We start from the raw sequence: 20,224 nt of genomic DNA, 5'->3' as shown, positions 1-20,224 counted from the left end.
TGTGGGTAGCAGATGCTCACCTGTGCTCTGATGTCATATCCACATTGCGTATTCACAACCTTTTGCTGGGAAGGGGGGGAAAAAGTTAGAAATATTAATATAATCCTACCAGCTTGAGTTGACGGGAAGATGTTTATCTGTTAGAAGACTCATGATCAAACTACAAACAACACCAACTGAGGGAACTTTTCTATCTTCTGTTCATGCTCCACAATTTCATGTTTTTTTAAAAGCTTATCTTTTTATAAGACCATGATACATGCTGAAGTACATGGATATGTTATCCCATTACTTTATAGACCCCACATATCCTTACAAACTTGTTTCTTCCACCGCTCAGCTTTTATCACCAAGGCCTACCCAACATAATAAATTACAGCCCCCTCAGCTGTATCACTATTCTGCAGACATCTCCAACACCTACTTCTTGAAAGGCTAATGACCAAATACCTACACCTTCAAAAACTTGTGTCACTTCAGCCAACTGACTTCAACCAGCTTTATGGAGTTGTGTGGCTGAAGTCCCAGGCAACAACAGTTGAACGTTTTGAAGAAGGGATTTAAAAAAAAAAAAAAAAAAAACAGCCTATTTATTTACACAAGAATGCAGGTGATTTTTGTAAGCCAGTCATGCTCCCTTTCTTCCCCCTTTTGGTGGCATGTTTGTGATTTTGATCAGCTAATAGCTGGACTCCTATGTATCACAAGCTATTTGACCTGGATTATTTTTAGTGCATTTAGTTCAAAAGTCTACCAAGTAACTAGACTCTAAAATTCTAACAAACCCTAAAAATAGGACTGGATATTGAAGCATACTGAACTCTAAGCCTTACAGAGCACAGAGACTACTGAAATTATTTGTGGCCTCAATAGATAAAGAGATACTTGTGTGTGTGAGCAATTCTGAGGTTCATTTCAAGACCACAGTTTTGTTAAGAGGAAAGCAAAGAAAAATAAAATAAAAATGAAAACCTGTTTGCTTCATAATTATAGTTGTCAATTTACCATAGTTTGCAGTTATAGGAATTAAATGCCAAAAATAGCATCTTGTGCAAAGAGGGGTTTCAGAGTAGCGAATGCCAGAAACAACAGTTTGTGATGAAATCAAACTGAGGGGGACTAATTCAGATTGCTATTAAAAACAAAACAAAACAAAAAACACACCATACACACAAAAACACAAGCCGTGAGAGAGGGGCATCCTTCAGATCTCTTCTGAAGCACTGAGATCCTACAGTCCTCATGCCCAACTCAAGGTTCATGTCACTGCCAGGCAAGCAAGCCAGACCAACTGCTTTTGGGCCCGAATCCAGCAAAGCACTAAAGCGCATAAATCCCACTGAGGCCAATATGATTACTCATTTTATCAATAGAGCCAGTGAGTCCTTGCTATTGTATCTATCGCAAGGGTGGGTATAGAACAGTTTTAAGACCCTTCACCCTAGGGGCTGAGCACACTGCTCAGATAGAGCTCCCAGATCCCATCAGCTTTGGGAACAAGAGACCAGGAACTCAAGGAAACAATGGATTTCTAACAAAACAATATCTAAACCCATCATCCACGGGCTTCGGGAATACAAAAATAGTTTCTCTAGTTCTGACACCTGTGTGTGTCAGCAACAGACTAAGGTTTCTTTGGATCTCTGCGGAATCTGGAATAGCAATGTACAGCGAGACAGATTCTCCAGCAAGATAGGAGCAAATGTAGCATACATTCTCAGAGGCTCTCCCCTCCATCATCTTCATTTACTCTTCCAGTTCTTTTTCTTTAGGTCTTTTCATACTCTTCCCACTCCCAAACACATAGAAAATGAGAAAATATGCTGGAAAATAAACTCTCTTCCTCCCAATTTTTATTTCCCTTCTTCTTAAAACCCTAGACATTACAGCATATTCAGGAAGCACATCCCTTCAGAATTCTCCAATAATAATATAGAAATACAAAGCCAGGAAACAACTCACAGCAGGATCAGGAACACAGCAGGAAAAGGGGACCCCACACTTCTCACGACTTTTGCTTTCAGTACTGCAGTTGAAGTAAATGTTAAGATCCCAGTCATCTGGCCCCTGAGCACCACAGCAATGGTTCTGCAACAGATGAAGAAAAAAAAACTTAGAAGTGCTGTATAAAGAAATTCATCTTCATAACAGTCCTGTGAGATAAACTGAGCAGAGAACACTTGTCTAACAGATAGAGAAACTGAGGCAGAGAGGTAAAGTGACTTTTTTAAGGCCACAGAATAAATCAATGGCCAAGCAAGAATTAGAATTCTGAAGTCCCTAGTATCCAGCACCATGTTGCTTACCCTAGAAAAGTGGTTTTCAAACTTTTTTTCTGGCAATCCAGTTGAAGAAAATTGTTGATGCCCGTGACCCAACGGAGCTGGGGATGAGGGGTTTGGGAGGGGCTCAGAGCTGGGTCAAGGGGTTGGGGCACGGTCTTATCTTGGGTGGCTCCCAGTCAGCGGAGCAGCAGGGGTGCTAATGCAGGCTTCCTGCCTGTCCTGGCACCGCAGACCGTGCTGCACCCCGGAAGCGGCTCTGTGTGGCTCTTGCCTGCAGGCATCACCGCCCCACCCCCCACCCCCCAAGCTCCCATTGGCTGGGAGCCGGTGCTCGGAGTGGGGGCAGCCCCATTGCCTCCGGACCTCCTGCTGGCCGCTTCTGGGGTGCAGTGCGGTGTCAGATGTCAGAACAGGTAGAAACTAGCCTGCCATAGCTGGGCAGCACCAACAGAACTTTTAATGGGACTTTTAACGGCCCGGTCGGCGGTACTGACTGGAGCTGCCATGACCCAGTGCCTTACATTCCGCGACCCAGTACTGGGTTGTGACCCGCAGTTTGAAAACCATTGCCCTACACCATGGTATCTGTCAAAATTGGAACTTCCATCCAGTTCCTGGAGACAGACATCAACATGACAAGAAATGTCATCACAACTGGCACTCTAAATGGTAGAATCAGAAGAAAGGCTATGGACAGACTTGGCCTCAGAAAATGAAATATCACTTCACTTCTATGAGTTGATCCCACCGGCTTCAGGTAGATACATTATGGAAACCATGCTGTCCACTCATGCTGTACCTATTTTATATAAAGAGGGCTTCATTCTCATATTAATCAAGCAATTTATGTGTTTATATACTTTAGATGAGGTACTGTTAAGCAAAGCAAAACTACAGCTGGCAAATTTTGAATAGTTATGGGGTATAACTTTGTCCCACCCTCTAAAGACCAGTTACACAAGCATTTGCCATAAGCAAATATAGAAAAATGTTACAGAGATTGAACTTTCCCAAAATGTCAGTGTTTTATGAAACTGTAATTAAACACTTAAAATCTCCACTACAAAGTAGGATTTTCCCATCCCCATTTTACTGTGAAATTTGTATACAAAACCCACAAAATTCACAAAGCTTAATCAGAAACACATTCCTGAAATGTTTTCACCAAATAGATATATACATGATTTGAGCTAACAAGACAAAGAATTGAACAAACAAATTTACTGATCCAGAGAAAATAGCCTGGTTAATGAAACAAGACATTTTCAAAAGTCTCCATTATCATTTTAAAATGTTATCGGAAGTGTGGACCAAATATACTGTGTTCCATTAGAGAGAAAAAACTAAACAACAATAACTTCAGGAACAGCAACATCCAACACTCAACACTGGAAAATAAGTGTTTTAGAATGAACAGTGTCACAATAGTTTGGGCAATTCAGAAAAAATGCATTAAACTTTGGAGGAAAAAAGATTTGCAATAGTGGCTAGAAGGAGGAGGGAAAACTGCTAAAAATTATTCTGGGTCAATACCTTCCTTCTACTTCCTTATATCAATATGGTTCAAAGGTTGTACATAACTTGGAGACAACAGTAAGTGGATTTCCGCTTTTTCATCCACCCCTTCTCCCTTACCACTTCTCCCCCACCCCTCCTCCCAAAAAAAAAAAAAAATCACTGCTAGAAGCCATGCACCTACTAAAACTGCCAATCAGTCTATGCAAGTAAGGTAAGGCTATAAAGGAGAAGCCCTGCTCAAATGTAAGCCACAAGGTAATATGACTTTGCATTAGTCAGTGCAATGAGCTGTATACAAAAAGCTCTTTCACTATCCCAGAGTCACATATTGAAGGCACTGCAAGTCGGCCCATGCCTAGTTAGAAGACAGATTTCAACGTGGCACTGAAAGAATACGGCAGTACCTTCTTGAAGGGTTTCCTCAATCTTACAGAGCTACATTTAGTGATGGATGTCAAGTTGTTTCCCTGTTGCCTAACTGTTACCCACTGTGGGTGAGTGAGGCTTATTCAGAGATTTTCTGGCTTTGTTATTTCCACATTTCTTAGCCTGATAATCAAGCTGTGGAACTCTTTTTTGGGGAAATTTAGCATTTTTATTTTTATTAAGAGCATTTAATAAGGGTTCACCTGTAAATCAGCTTAGCACAGTTGCCTGTCTCATTGCATTAAACCTGGATCAATAGCAACACCAGGAAACATGAAAATAGTATGCCGAGCTGAGACATTTACTGATGCCGAGAACTCATTGTGAGCAGGTAAGAATGAGCTGTGGTGACCTAATCGAGTCTACTAAAGAGCACCACATTGCACAAATTGCCTATGGCATCTGCCAGTGTAGAAATCTGAGAATTAGAACATCTCCAAGGGTCTACATGACTATCTGAGCTCGCAGAAAGATAGTCTTTCTGCTAGTCTTTAACCACTTCTACATCTAGTGGTTAACACCTGGAAGAATGGACAAAAAGAGCATTGGGGCAGGGGAAGCTGTTGCTGGCGCTACTTGCATCAACCATCCAAGTGGAAGGCAAGTGCAAGATTGCCAAGGATTCAGAAACTGGTAGCAATGCTAAGAGATTGATTTCTGGTTCTTAGCCCATAAAGGATGGAAAGAAATTGCCTGTAAAGATCCTCTGTGCCATGGGGAGAAAACACTGGACAGAGGAAGTTGACCCCCTTCACCACAGCCTGTGTGAGATCACATCAAAGAATAACCATTGTGTAAGTTCTATTAGAAAGATGAAGTGCTTACTGAGCACATGGGTAGCATTAGAGGTGTTCTTTGCCTTGCATACTTACATTATGGTAAGAAGCTGTTGGCCAACTGATCTAGAAACCATCACTCAATTATTACTGTAGGCCTTGTAATATCCTGGTGTGTGCATGCATGCAATTGTCCTCTAACGGATGGGATGTTAGCACCACTCCCATTAGTAGAATTGTCTTACTCTTTAGGATAGGCCTTCATTGCACAGAGTGACCTGGGCTCTTGCTCAGGTGTTGCTCTTAACTCCCCTCCTGCCATACACACAGATCTCTCATCAGAGTATAGTGGTGCTTTCAATCTGGGCTAGCTGGCCCAGGGTTAGAGCCCAGGTTCTGCTTTCAGTGAGACTGGTAACTTGCCAACTTTGCAGGACACAAGCTAAATCACTTGAGAGCTGATAGGCCTGCAATGCCTTCCAACATACCCAGAAGGGCAAAGAAGTTCTCCAACAAATAATTTTGAAAGAACCAGAGAGCAGCTCAGCTTACTGAAGCACAAAAGCCCAGGGGGCATGCCCCCCAGAAGTCCTCGTAATACATGCAGGTGAGTGCACAGTAATTCGGGTAGGGCTTTTGCAGTATGGCTGCTCACCCCTGAGCTAAGCTAACCTGGGCTCCCAGGCATTGATCACCCAGGCTAACTGTAGGGAAGAAGTACCCTTTGAGACTGGCCCATTGAGGATAAGACCCAATACCACTATACTTGAGATATTCTCCTTTGGCAAGTGGTAGAGGTCTAGGTTTCTGAAACAGAAAGGTCCTGCACTGTGTCCATGTACATGGACAGTTAAGTCCACGTAAACGCAATGTGACAATTAAGTCAACAGCTATGAAGTTTGCTTGGTTGCAGAATTATTTTAGGGTATTAAGAGTTATCTTCATTTTACTGGAGGGACACAGCTATTGACACCATTGAGTAAAATCAAGGCAGTCCAAAGAAGGCAGAACGTAAGTAAATGTTTTTTTTTTTTAGTCTCCTGTGAGGAAATGCTATCCCAACAACTGGAAAACCTCAAAAGACTAAGATTGTTCTTAGGGTGAAAAAGAGCAAGAAAATTTGACAAGTTAAAGTGTGACTTACAATTTTCTGCAATGAGTCAATGAGGTTCTGTAGATCAATGTCATCTCGGTAGGATTTAATGTTATTCTCAAAGAATTCCTTGAACCGGTCCCTCACCCAGTCCTGGAACAAGAAAGCCAGCACTGCCGCAGCCAGCTCCAATGTAAATATAAGTACGATTGCTCCACAGAACTGCAAAATAAAGTCACTGGACATAGATTATAAAACTCTTATTTCAAATATAACCACGTCTCAACTCAATTAAAAGTAGATACAAGGCCTTCAGTAAAATGCTCACAAAGTACAAATCTGATCAAGACACAAGGCCAATTAAATTAAACACAGTGGGAAGAAACATACAATAGGTGGAGTTATCTTCTTATTTGGTCATCTTAAAGTCTGCAGGGAACATAGGCACTGTGTCATAGTCCATTGTAATACAAAGATAATGAAAAAGGAATAAGCCAGTCAGAGATGGCAACACATGAAAATAATGGTCCTGACAAAGGTAGCTAGCTGGATTTTTATTTCAATTCTTTTCTCAATTTAGCAGTTAGCTTCTGGATCCAGTGTAACATTAAAATTAAAACTGAGTTAAGCACTGATTTCTGTGCTGGGGTTCTACAGTTCCACCTACCAACCATTCAGAAGAGAAATGCATTTTAACTTAAAGAAAAAAAGTTATAAAAACTTTCCACGAAATCCTTTCAACATTTCCTGTTTCATTGAAGGTATCCTAGAATGCCTAATTTTATGACATTACAAGTGCTATGGGTTGCAGTGAGACTTCTGGTATTGGAACACATTCCAGAACGTAAGAGAAAGAAAGAGGTAAGTCTAAATGTACTGCTGTTCTGGATACCAGCCCCAGCCACGTCAGCAGGAACACTGACCACACACATCTGCACTTAATTCAAATGTCTGGTTTCACTTAGCGGTTCTCCTTTAACTGTGACACCATCCTTTCTCTTCCCTGAGCCACCATACAGCACCACCAAGTTACTTACAAACTTCAGAAGGCAGATGTTTTCCCTCAATGCTCCTACGCAACCAGCAAATCCCAGAACGAACATCACTCCTCCAACCACCAAGACAAGTACCACCGGGTCAAAGCCATGGAGACGGGTTACCTTCGTGAGATCAGATAATACACCCTAAAGAGAATAATCACAAGGGAAAATAGGTAAACAAAATGAGCACGTTTTTCATGATCAGGAGTTGTATTTTATCCCCCACCCCCAGCTCTACTTCTGTCTCCTCCTGCATTCATTACTTGCTTATTAATTCAATGTATTTGCAAATAGCCATCATAACACAGAAATACTCTCCGGAAAATTTTTAATATGCAATCTTCCACATGCTTAATTTGTGTATTATACCTACAGATATGTCCCACAAAGGTTAAGCCATCCAAACACCAGGCCTCCCTAACCTTCAGCTTCTCCAGCTCCCTGACCTGCCTCCCCACAGGTCACCCAACAAACCAGAAAAAATAGAAGGAACAGAGTGGGAGGGAAGAGAGATGGGAAGCTCAGAGGGAAAGAGAGCAGTGTGATGCCTTTCTGCCCCAGAGGGAATGAGACAGTGAGATTACCCCAGGAAGACATGGCAGAGCCCAATCCTCTCCCATTTCACACCTGGAAACACAGAAAGCTAGAAAAAAAATACTCGGATTCATGGTAATCTGCACCTATGCACATTTATGTCAACTTTCCACAAATGTAAGCTTTATTTTACCCTTGTGTAGGCAGAGCTGCTGAAACTATCAGGGAGAGAAGAGTTTCAAAGGTGTGAAATCTTTATTTTAAAAAAAGTCTACTTTATTTTGTTATTGTCTTATGCTAAATTAGAGCTAGGACAGGCTTTCAGTAAAGGGAATGCAAAGGCACTTAAAAAAAAATAAAAAATTAAGCATGGAGGAGCCACTAATGTCACATTGATGTTTTAGAGGAAATTCTGGAACAGGAGTAAAAGGTGCATAGACAAAAGTCTACATGCAAGTGTAACCCACACACTTCCTGGGTGTGGTGTTCTGTCCCACTTGTAACACCGACAGACCCTGGTCGTGGGCAAGCAGGATCGAATGGACCTCTGGAGCTTAATGCATGAGCCTCTACCATATGAGCTAAAAGCCAACTGGCTATTAGGTAAGGGGTAGAGCAGACTCATTAATTGCTCTCTAAGAGGTCTTGGTGCCACTTAGAGTCTTAGAGAATGCAGGTGGTGCTCTTGCATCTGATGAAGTGGGCATTCACCCACGAAAGCTTATGCTCCAATACTTCTGTTAGTCCTAAAGGTGCCACAGGACCCTCTGTTGCTTTATACTTCCCCTAGCTGAGGAAGCACGTCCCGAGCTTCTGTCTCTTCCCAGCTGAAATCCCAGATAAGACCCCACTTGTAATGCCGACAGACCCTGCTCATCAACGGGCGGGATCAAACTTGGGCCCTCTGGAGCTTAGTGCATGAGCCTCTACCACCACATGAGCTAAAAAGCCAACTGGCTGTTAGCGAAGGCTGTAGAGCACACTCATTAATTGCTCTCTAAGTGGTCTCGGTGCCACTAGATGGGGCAGAACACCACACACAGAAGGTGTGTTGGTTACACAAGGCCCATGAACACCTTTTGCACGTGACCCTCTAGGCCTAGGGGAAGCTTGCACACCACAAGGTTTTCCTGGAAAATTGTTTATAAATAGGTGTTTGATCAGAGACACCAGTTCTTCATCCAGCACAGCAAATTAGTTGAAGCAGAGTTGAGGTAAGAAAAGGTGACAGAAAACTCACAACGGAGCACTAGCTTTGCAGAAAAATAATCTTCATGGAGATTTCAACTAAAGAGGCTACCACAAGATGGTGCTAAAAGCCTGGACCCATCACAGCATTTCCACCTAGCTTCAAGCCATAGGATTTCACTAGGGCCACAGCAAAACAAGTAGCATGCTGAGTGTGGCAATCAGCAAGGGAGCTTTCACGCTTCAGAACCACCTTTTCCCACCTTAAAGCCCTGAACAATGTCACAGCTGCTAAGGAACCGGTTACAGATGATAGATCTGTGAGGGATGTTTTTGTCTTGAGAGACATGGCTATTTTCCCCTCAAGACATTTAGCTGTACTCTTGAATTCTATTCATCTCGACTCCTACCATGCTTTGGGTGTCTCCTTGGACATCTTGCTGCAAACTGAGGAAAAGCAATGTATTAACAAACAATCTTATGCCAGTGTTACAGGGGAACCTACATCAAATTAATAGTTCCTTGAGACCATATGAGGACATGAACACATAACGGTTATTTAGCAACACTTCCCTTCCCATACCAAAATACAACACTGTTTTGGCTTTCATTGACCATTATAACTAGCTTATGCACCTATCTTTATTATATCCTTGTTCATCCTCCTCCTCTTTGCTTACTGTAGTTTGCCTAATCTTAGAACATGAGGTCTATGAGACTATCTTTCTGTTATGTGTTTGCATAGGACTTAGTACGATGAAGCCCAATCTGTGCTGAGGTTCTTAACACTACCATAATAGAAATTAATTAAAAATTACATACAAAATGTAAGTGTACAACCAGTTATAAATGTACACAAAGATTATCTTTCTAGACAGATGAAAGTAAATAAGAGCATAATTGCAATAATTTTTAATATAGTAATAGAGCATGGGACAAACCAAGGTTAGTATTGTTTTATTAAGAGAGACAGGTCAAAGAAAAGTGGGGAGTACAAGACCGATCTTTGGTGATATCCATGTGGTCGCCAACTTTGTGAAAGCATGAAGGTTTCCAACAAGTTACCAGCAATATGAATACAAGAACCATTCTAAACTGAGGAAGACCTCGGTCTTTCACTCTATACTGAAAAAATGGGTAAAGATCAACAGGTTATAGAGTGCCATTTACAAAGCAGTGCTGGCAATTATGCCATGAAATGAAGATGTGTGGTTCTCTCAACCAAACTAAATCCAATAGTAAAAAGAGAGGTCACAGAGAATTCAGAAATATAATTCACAGAAGCAGCCTACTTCTGTCAAAGTATTGTATATTGCCATCTTGCTATTCAACAGACACACCAGTGCTGGAACAACTAAAAATACACATCACAAAAGGAGGATTTCAGAGATTCAATACTATCCTCTAATAAGCATGTAAATATAAGGCAAGGATATTGCTTTAGGGAAATTTTGTGGGTATGGGTTGCTGCTTTTTGGACATGGCTAGCACCCCAATGATATTTAAGAGTTATTACACCTTCCTCTATAATTTAAAAACAAACTGCCAGACTGGGCTCTAATTAGAGCTGCCAGGTTGGCAGCAGTAACATGCTAACAGAACTTTACTTTTAATCAGCATTTGTCAAAAAGTACAAGAACTAGAGAGAAGCAAGTTTCATGCTAGACTTCACTCTGACCAATTATCATAGCCTGGGCATTCTCCATTCCAAAAAGTCACTGAGAATATATAGATCAGGGTAAGCAACCTATGGCACGCATGCCAAAGGCGGCACACAAGCAGATTTTCAGTGGCACTCACACTGCCCGGGTCTTGGCCACCGGTCCGGGGGGACTCTGCATTTAAATTTAATTTTAAATGAAGCTTCTTAAACATTTTAAAAACCTTATTTACTTTATATAAAGCAATAGTTTAGTTATAGATTATAGACTTGTAGAAAGAGACCTTCTAAAAACGTTAAAATGTATTACTGGCACGCAAAACCTTAAATTAGAATGAATAAATAAAGACTCGGCACACCACTTCTGAAAGGTTGCCGACCCCTGATATAGATTCTCTCATGATTATGAACGTCGAATATAAAAAGTGTTCTTGCTAGATGAAGCAGTGAATTGTCCATCCGGTTTTTACTGGAGACATGTTCTCATTCTCTGCAATGGATACACCTGGAATCTACATTTACCATTTCCAGCCCTTTTGAGTTACTCTTTCTTAAGCCCTGACTCATCAGAACCCACAAATGGGGAAGCAGCACCAACATAAACTCTGGCATAACACAGTGCTTTTGCACAACAACCACAGAGCAATGGAAACCATCAGTTACTAGCAACATGTTTGCACACTAATGAAGCTTTCCACAACCTTTCTACTCATTTCTCCCCACCTTGAACTCATTTTTCCTCCCAGCCAGTCGTCAGCTCAAGCATGATCTGCATTGATGAGGTTTTCCTGTAAACAAAGGTTGTTTTGGGAAAAAAGTAGAACAGGCTGGACTCTGGCACTCACTCCCAGATAGAAAAATTAGGAATGAATCCAGATGATAAAAATCCCTGCTGAAGAATCAAGCTGAATTAATTCTGTCTGGAGGAAAAAAATGTGAGGAATTCAGAATTATGCAGGAGCCAGATACGTTTGGATGAGATTAACTGTTTGCATTCAGGGAGAGTTCAGAACTTCTCCTTGACTCTTCCCACATCCACCTCCATGGTTGGTGAACTCTGTTCTGCTTTATAAACAAATTTATCTCCCCAGTTTATTGCAGCATCATAGCTCATGGAGTTGTTTCTTTACTGTACATTCAGAGTTCCATCTGCACAGGCAAGTAGATAGGACAGATCCACACTTCATCTGCACCAGAGCTGAAGAATATCAGTAACATCAAGGGATTTAGACACTAGTTTTTCTCACTGGTTGTTTTATCTTATCTGTAGCTAACTACATGCACAGCTTATGGGTTATTTAAATGTTTAAGACACAGACTTTAGGTATCTTACTGCTCATTGTCAAGATTTGAGAGTACCAACAGCAAAAGCTAACTGGTGGGAAAGCAGAATGCCACATGAAAAAATTACAGAACTATTAAAGAGATCTAACAATTTACAATGTAAGAATATAAATTTAGCAAACGTTTCCCTTAAAACAAACCCAGTGTGTTGTATAAGCCATCAGGCAGAAGGAGAGGGTTATGCGTTAGTCATTTCTGTAATTACAATGGGCACCTCTTTTAAACTGTGGATAGCATAGGAAGAGCTTAATTAAATTTAAGAAGAGAATGCAGATTCTTCAAGACCTATTTGTGTTTTATATACAGAAAAGCGTTAATTACGTTAAAATCTCTCATAACATTCAGATAAAATGGAATTTAGGTAAGAAAGTTTTGTTAATTGTTTATCTTTACAATGTTCACAGAATGACTAGGAAATGCATAACAGGAAGTAGCATGGTCTCATACACTGAACTAGGTTTCATACTGCAGTCCTATCAGAACAGGGAGAAATCCAAAACAAATTAATGGTTTACATTTTTTTGACTGTGGAAAACCTTGTATGTTATAATACAATTAGCTCAAACTTTCTCAATTTTCCAAAACAATGAAGGAAGAATAGGCCCCATTACATACATGGCTTCTGCTGGACCCCTGAAAATGCTCAAATGGATTTCTATAATCACTAAGAAGGGAAGCAAACATTTCATACTTGTCTGTATTTAACATGCACATACCGAGCAAGGTAGCTGCTTAGAGAGCATGTCTGTCAAACACCAATGAAATGAAAACTTCTTAACAAAACCAGTAGATAGGCTGGCAAAAATCAAATACACAAATATAAAAATGGAGAATAACTGACTAGGCAGTAGTACTTGCAGAAAAGTATCTAAGAGTTATAGTAGATCACACATTTAGGGTTACCATATTTTAAGGGTCCAAAAAGAGGACACTCCATGGGGCCCCGGTCCCGCCCCAACTCCAGCCCCAGCCCTGCCCCAACTCCACCCCAACCCCAAAGTCCCCGCCCCAACTCCGCCCCCTCCCCTGAACGCTTCGCCACCCTGCTCTTCCCCTTCCTCTGCTTTCATACGAACAGGCAGGCAGCAGGTAAGCTGGGGCTGGGGGGCACGAGGAGGCGCGGCCCAGTCCGGCCCCCCCAGCCGAGCGGCTCTCTCAGGCGGCTGGCCTCAGCCAAGAGGCTCTGGCCCCAGCGTCTCCGGCCCAGCTTGGCTCGGGTCCTGGGGCGCCGCCCCGGTTCTGGCCGAGCACACTGGCCGGCGGCCCCGGCCCTGGGCGAGCAGCGCTGGCCAGCAGCCCCAGTCCCAGGGGCTCCAGCCCGGCCCCGGCAGAGCGAGTGGCGCCGGCCAGCAGCCGAGCACCCGCCGGCCCCAGAGGCTCTGGCTCCGGTCCCAGCAGCTCCAGCCCGGACCCAAGCCCCACGACCCCTCCCTCCTTATTTTCCCGGTCACGTCTGACTTTTTGGCAGTTCCCCCTGGACGGGGATTTGAGGACCAAAAAGCTGAACATGTCCAGGAAAATCCGGACGTATGGTAACCCTACACACATTGAATGTAAGCAAACAATGTGAGGCAGTTGTGAAAAAGGTGACTATCATTCAGAGATGAAAATAAGCTGGTCCGGTCTGGTATGGCATACCGGTAAGAGCCAGTACACAGACGACCGTACTGGCAGGGCTGCTGATGAGGGAGCCAGAAGGAGCCCGGCAATTTAAAAGGGCCCGGGGCTCCCAGCAACAGCCAGAGATCCTAGGCTCCTGGCTGCCGCCACTGCTACCCCAACCGCGATTTAAAGGGCCCGGGGCTCCCAACTACCACAATTGCTACCACATCAGCAGCCAGAGCCCCTGGCCTATAAATCACCTCCCGAGGTCCCTTCCAGCCCTACATTTCATGATTCTAAGTAATATCATCCTGGCCTACCGTATATGAGAAGACAGGCGAATTAAGAAAACAGACAGAAAAGCTCTTAGATGTGCATGTTTGGCATGTCTTTCTTTAACCAATTAAAAGGAAAAGATTTTTTTTGCCTCATCCTTCTCAGATCTAATTCACTTCAGTTGTTGGTCAAATCTGTAACTCAAATTCCAATAAGTGCTTTTTCTCCCAATAATGTTTTAATTTTGCCAATTCCAGCCCTTGCTCTCAAATCTATTTAGCAGTTCCTCAACAGCATATGAAGTGAGATGGGGAATAGATATCTCAGTTATCTACCACACCTAAGGAGTAATGGGAAGAAATTAAGGGTATGTCTAAACTTACTGGGGATCAACGCTACAGCAATCAATGCACTCGGAGTCGATTTAGCGAGTCTAGTGAAGACCTGCTAAATCGACCGCAGATCGCTCTGCAGAACGAGATGCGTAAAGTACTCTACCAGAACAAGACACGTAAAGTAAGTCAATGGGAGAGCGTCTCCTGTTGACCCAGAGCGGTGTAGACACCGCAGTAAGTCAACCTAAGCTACGCTGACTCCAGCTACGTTATTCATGTAGCTGGAGTTGCGTAACTTAGGTCGATTTACCCCCATAGTGTAGACAAGGCCTAAGAAAGGGAAAATTTAGGTTGAATATCAGAAAAGCTTCCCAACTATTAGCCTTTGGAATAATCTCTCACATCAAGTGGGGGAAAATCTCATCTCATTTAAAATTTGACTAGATTAAAAAAAACTCTAGGAGGTGTACAATAAGATGATTTACTGGCAAGGAATTGGACTAGATAACCCAAATAGGTGTATTGCATCTCTACAGTAGAGTCTAAAATAAAGTTTGTTAACAGAAGTTGCAACATTTTTAGGGCTCACATTTTTTTCCCCTACAAATATCCCACCTTCACTACCAATTATTGCAACTCAACAATCAGTGCCGGCTCTATGTTTTTTGCTGCCCCAAGCAAAAAAATTTTTGGCTGCTCCCCACCCCAGTCCTGGGCTCTCCTCCTTCCCCCAACTGCACCCTCCTGCTGCCCCAGCCCTGGGTCACTGGTAACTCCCTCCCAGGGCGGGTCATTCAGCAGGAATTTTGGATGTGCACAGAACACAGATGGTTCCCATATGGTTACAGAAATGCAGTAAAGTGGAACAATTTTCAGCTTGTGTGACTGGAGGATATCTGAATGCATATTATAAGACTGTCCTACATAAATGAGGAAAAGTTGAGTTGCCTTTATTATTCTTTTGTTCCATTCTTTGTTTCTATGGGGAATGCACTATCACGGTCTTCCTTTTAAACAAATAAAACTAAAACTTAAAAAAAAAAAAAAGCAATGGCTATTAAAAATAGCAATTCCCGTCCTAATAACCACTGGGAAGCATTTCTTGCTCAATTTATTCTACTTTTTCTACAGCAAGTTACAGTGGATCAGTATATTTGATTTGGGGGAAATGAAGTAACAGCTGCCCAAATTGAGCTTGAGCACTCCTGAATTTTGAGGGTGTTCAAATCTGGAAGGCAGGTGCTAGATTCCCTTTCTGAATATTAGCTATATCTGGAGAGGAAAAGTCAATTTCTGCTTCCATGGCTCAGAAGTGGAAATCCTCCTAAGTGCCTGGTACTGTATCTAAAGCTGCCCAGGTCCAGAGCCTCCCCTCCCTTACTTTTCATTTTAAATTCTAGTGGGATCCACATACCTCCCTTGCTAGGCTTCAGATAGAGAGGTGCACCGTCCATTTAGTCCCCCCCCCCCAATTCCTTCTTTGGAAGAGAGCCCAGGGCTGGGGCGGCAGGGGGTGCGGGGGGGGGGGAGAAGAGCCCAGGGCTGGGGCAGCAGGAGAGTGCAGGTGGGAGCCAGAGCTGGGGCAGCAGGGAGTGCGGGGGGGGGAGAAGAGCCCAGGGCTGGGGCAGCAGGGGAGTGCAGGTGGGGCCAGAGCTGGGGCAGCAGGGGGTGTGGGCGAGGGGGGGGGGTGTTGGCCAAAAACCGAGAGCTGGCTCTGTTCCTACCATTCACAGCAAGCTGCAGATTTCAGTTCCATACTCCTTTCCCACACCCTTTCCTGTTGCTAGTGGCCGAGGGAATGCTGGGAAATGTAATTCTTTCCCTGCTCCAGGGGTGGCTCTATAGGCAGGGAGCTAACCAAGGAACTACAGCTCCCAGGGCCCCCTGTTGGTTCTCAGCTCCCATGCTGGATTCTTGCGCCCCTTGCAAATCTGCTGCCCCAAGCAACTGCTTGCTTTACTGGTGCCTAGAGCCGGCCCTGTCAACAATACGTATACCAGGAACTGGCAGTTCCAAAACCCTGTTGTTTAATTCCAATTACAAGCAAATCACAGCAATGTTGGTAGCAACAGAAAGAAATTTTAAGAAAAAAAGGTCAAAAACATGTGACTAAAGCATACCATTATCAACATAATGATGGTTCCAGCTATCACACTTAGTAGATTGAATTGTATACCTGTACATATTTAGTCCAGCACATTCCTAGTGGCAAATGGAAAAATAATGGCGTAATGCTGGGATGACTACCACAGGGCTTTGACGGGGAGAAAAGGTTAAACTAGCAAAATATAAGAGAGATATTATACCTGTGCTGTGTATTGTACATATGCCCTACAGACACAACCATCCCTATGAAGGGAAAAACTAGGACTTTCTAGAAAGTAGTAAATTATTTTTTTCCTTAAGAATTTAGCTCAGATGTTGTTTTTAACTCTTATTGTTTCTTGAGGATGGGAAGCTAAAAAACACTTAAGAAATTGGTTAATGCAAAATCAACAGTCCATCATAATCTTACCTTTTCACTCCATGCCCAAAGCCCAGCTGCAAGGAAAGCAACTCCAGCTAGCTACAGAAAAGAATAAAGAAAATTTGATTAGTACACTAATCAGGAACGAAAACAAGACTTCCCAATGTGAAATAATATGCTTCCCTCACCCTCCTTTGAAATAATCACTATAAATACATATAATAAAGTAAATAGGAGAATGTATTTATGAGTCTCTGTATGTGTATAGGCTTACATAGAACAGCAATCCTCTTCTCAGAAAAAATTGTTATAGCATAACATAAAAATAATCTGATAGAAGAGAATTAAGTTTACATTTCCTGTAGGAACAGAAAGGCTTGTTAGGGCTCTAAAGTTCTGTATAAGTGTGTTCCCCCTCATGTGAGGTCAACCATTGTATCCATACTGAAGAAACAAAAACATAGGACAAAGACTCACAATGATTGAGGGACACAGGAAAAAGTCTTGATTTCAGGAAGCATCACCTACAGTTTTCATTAATGTTAAGCAAATTTAGTACTGGCAAAGGATATCTGCTCTATAGCGCAACTAGAGAATGAGATTCTCTGACTAGACACATCGCTCGGCAGTGGCAGTGCATGTTCCCTCTTTGCCATTCCACATGTGTGCCTTAAACTTGTCCTGGGGGAAAAACCTCTCTCAGAGATGTGCTGAATCAACTCAGTTCTCTGTGAATACCTCTGAAGAGGCTCTAAGCACTTCACAGGATCAGGCCTGACCATCAGCTGTGGCTAGTGCTAGGTACTCTAATGATGAATGGATCTGAGCCATCTCATCCCCAGACTCTTGGGCTTGTGATTCTGGAATGTTGATACAAAGAGTTTGCAACAATAAAAGGCTGAGAGCAACAGATGTGCTTGAAAATAATGTACATTGGGTTTAAGGCCCAGATATTGAAATACTTACACATATAAATAATCCCATTAATTTCAAGGGGAATACTCATTTGAATAAAGAAAAGGATGTAAATACATGTTTGCAAGATCAGGGCCTAAAATAATAATTATAGCGTTTTCCTCTTTAAATCTCAGAGTACTTTGAGATGGTTAGCATCGTATCCCCATTTTGCAGCAGAGAAACTAAATCTAATGACCTCTTCCTAGCCAATGCTCAGAACCAGTACTCCATCCTCATCCTCCTTGATGACAGTTGACCATCCTCTCCTTCTTTAAATCTTGCTCTCCCTTGGGTTCCGTGACTGTACTATGCTAGTTCTCCTGCCTCTCTAATCACTTCTTTAGCATGTCCTTGGAGGATACTCCTTCTCGCCCAGCTTTCTGCAGGGGTTATAGATGGCTTTATCCTTGGTCCGTCTCTCCCTCAGAGAGATCTCATTTGCACAACACAAATTCAACTACCATCTCCACATGCTGACGATGTGCAGATCTACCTCTCTACTCCAGGCTTGTCTCTTTCTGTCCAAACCAAAATCTCAGCGCCTCTCACTCTCTCCCCGACATCTTCTTGTGGATGATCAATTCAAGCCTTCCCAGGTCCTCTCGCAGTTACAGTGGACACCACCACAACACAGGCATGTAACCTCGACATCATCTTGGACTCAAACCTCTTTCTACATTGTCACATCCAGGCTATACATGTCCCTTCTCCTGTTCACTTGTCCAGTATGAGGTTGTTCAAGATAGGGGAAGCCTGTCTTGTGACTTTTTACACAACTTTTGGAAACTGGACCTTAGGCTCCTTTGTGCTCTGTATTGTGTGTCAGTGTGTGTTCACCCACTCAGACAAGCCACCAGGAACAAGGCTTTATTCTGTAAAGAACATAGAACAGGATTACAGTCCAGCAGCTTCTCTCTGCTTGCTTGCTATGTGCTCCCAGTTCAGTCAGTGCTGAGACCTCCTGCTGGGGGAACAGAGGGTACATCCTGGCAGGAACTGTTCTCCCAACATGCTGCAGTTTGTGGTCCACAACTTGTAGTTCCCAGGGCTGCTGTTGAAGCACACTGGACCTTGGGCTACATAGATCTAAGTCTTGCGGGTTATGCCAAAATAATCTCTCTAAAATACCACCTTTCCTATCCATCAATGCAGCTAAAATGCTCACCCAGGCTCTTATCTTGCATCTCAAATACTGCAACGTCCTTCTCTCTGGCCTTGACAAATACAATCTTGCTCCACTTATACCATTCACAATGCTGCTTTAAAAAAAAAAAAAAAAAAAAAAGAAAGAAAAAAAAAAATCACTTGTAGCCCTTTGATTTGACCACATCACCTCCCCCTTTGCATCCCTCCACTAGCTTCTGCCTCTACCGCACCAAAAACATAAGCCGCTTATTGTCACTCTCAAGGCCCTTTACAGCCTATCCCCACCCTAGCCATCATGTCTCATTCAGTGTCAAATTCCACGCCTGTTAGGTCAATAAGTGTAGCCTCCATTGTGCAATTATTGTATTTTCAAACAAGCACCTTCATGCCTTCCTCCCATGCTCCTCCCTTCACGTTTGGGAGGAGATCCCCATAAACATCCACAAACCTACCTGATTATCCTCCTTCAAATTCATCATTTGCTGTCATGCCTACAAAAAAACTTGACTACAATTAGGCAGTGGTCTCAGCACACCAGCAGCCTGTCACGCTGACCAATATGGTCTCATTGTTTCCTTGTATTCCCTCAGTCCGTCTGTAAGTATCCATATTAGATTATAAACTCTGTGGGGCAGGGATCTTTTTATTCTGGTTCTTATGGCACCTAGTGCACTACTAGCCTCAATCATAGACCAGAACCCCATGAATTACAGTAGGGTTGCCAACTTTCCGATTGCAGAAAACTGAACACCCTTGCCCCCTGCCCCACCCCTATCTAAGGCCCCGTCCCCTGTTCACTCCATTCCCCCCTCCTTCTCTTGCTCGTTCTCCCCCACCCTCGCTCACTCACTCAATTTCACTGGGATGGGCAAGGGTTGGGGTGCAGGAGAGGTGAGGGCTCTGGCTGGGGTTGCAGGCTCCAGGGTGGGGCCTGAAATGAGGGGTTTGGAGTGGGTGTGGGTGCTCTGTGCTGGGGCAGAGGGTTGGAGTGCGGGGGAGTGAGGGCTCTGGCTAGGGGTGCAGGCTCTGGTGTGGGGCTGGGGATAAGGGGTTTGGGATACAGGAGGGGACTCTCGGCTGGGGGGTTCAGAGTGCAAGAGAGAGTGCAGGTTCTGGGAGGGAGTTTGGGTGCAGGAGGGGGCTCAGGACTGGGGCAGCAGGTTGGGGTGTGGGCTCTGGGAGGGAGTTTGAGTGTGAGAGGGGGCTCAGGACTGGGGCACAGGAGGGGCTGCAGGCTCTGGGTGGCGCTTACCTCAAGTGGCTCCCGGAAGCGGATGGCATTTCCCTCCAGCTCCTAGGCAGAGGCACAGGCAGGCGGCTCTGCATGCTGCCCCCAGCCGCACATGCCACCCCTGCAGCTCCCATTGGCCACTGTTCCCGCCATGCTGTTCAAGCCAGCACTTGAGATAGGGGCAGCACGAGAAGCCCCCCATGGCCATGCCTTTGCCTAGGAGCTGGAGGAAAATGCCAGCCACTTCCAGGAGCCACGCGGAGCCAGGGAGCCTGCCTTCGCCCTGCTACACTACCGACCGAACTTTTAACAGCCCACTTATGGTGCTGACCGGATTCCTTTTTGA

General features: G+C 43.6%; 1 protein-coding gene across 4 annotated transcripts in view; it reads right to left on the bottom strand.

The window, feature by feature from the left end:
• The window catches only part of TSPAN14 (tetraspanin 14), a 91,922-nt gene that overhangs the window by 9,249 nt on the left and 62,449 nt on the right, over positions 1 to 20,224 (bottom strand). For 3 of the 4 annotated variants that reach the window (XM_054034513.1, XM_054034515.1, XM_054034514.1), the window contains 5 exons: positions 16,593 to 16,643; positions 7,136 to 7,282; positions 6,150 to 6,320; positions 1,963 to 2,088; positions 21 to 65 (listed from right to left, as the gene is read on the bottom strand). In XM_054034513.1, coding sequence (XP_053890488.1) covers positions 21 to 65; positions 1,963 to 2,088; positions 6,150 to 6,320; positions 7,136 to 7,282; positions 16,593 to 16,643 — 540 coding nt within the window. The remainder of the gene's footprint in view (positions 1 to 20; positions 66 to 1,962; positions 2,089 to 6,149; positions 6,321 to 7,135; positions 7,283 to 16,592; positions 16,644 to 20,224) is intronic. The other variant, XM_054034516.1, reaches the window with a different exon arrangement.

Source organism: Malaclemys terrapin, chromosome 7, assembly GCF_027887155.1.
Source record: "Malaclemys terrapin pileata isolate rMalTer1 chromosome 7, rMalTer1.hap1, whole genome shotgun sequence".
Taxonomy (NCBI): Eukaryota; Metazoa; Chordata; order Testudines; family Emydidae; genus Malaclemys; species Malaclemys terrapin.
The sequence above is the reverse complement of the archived record's forward strand: the minus strand, read 5'-3'. Positions and strand labels throughout refer to the sequence as shown.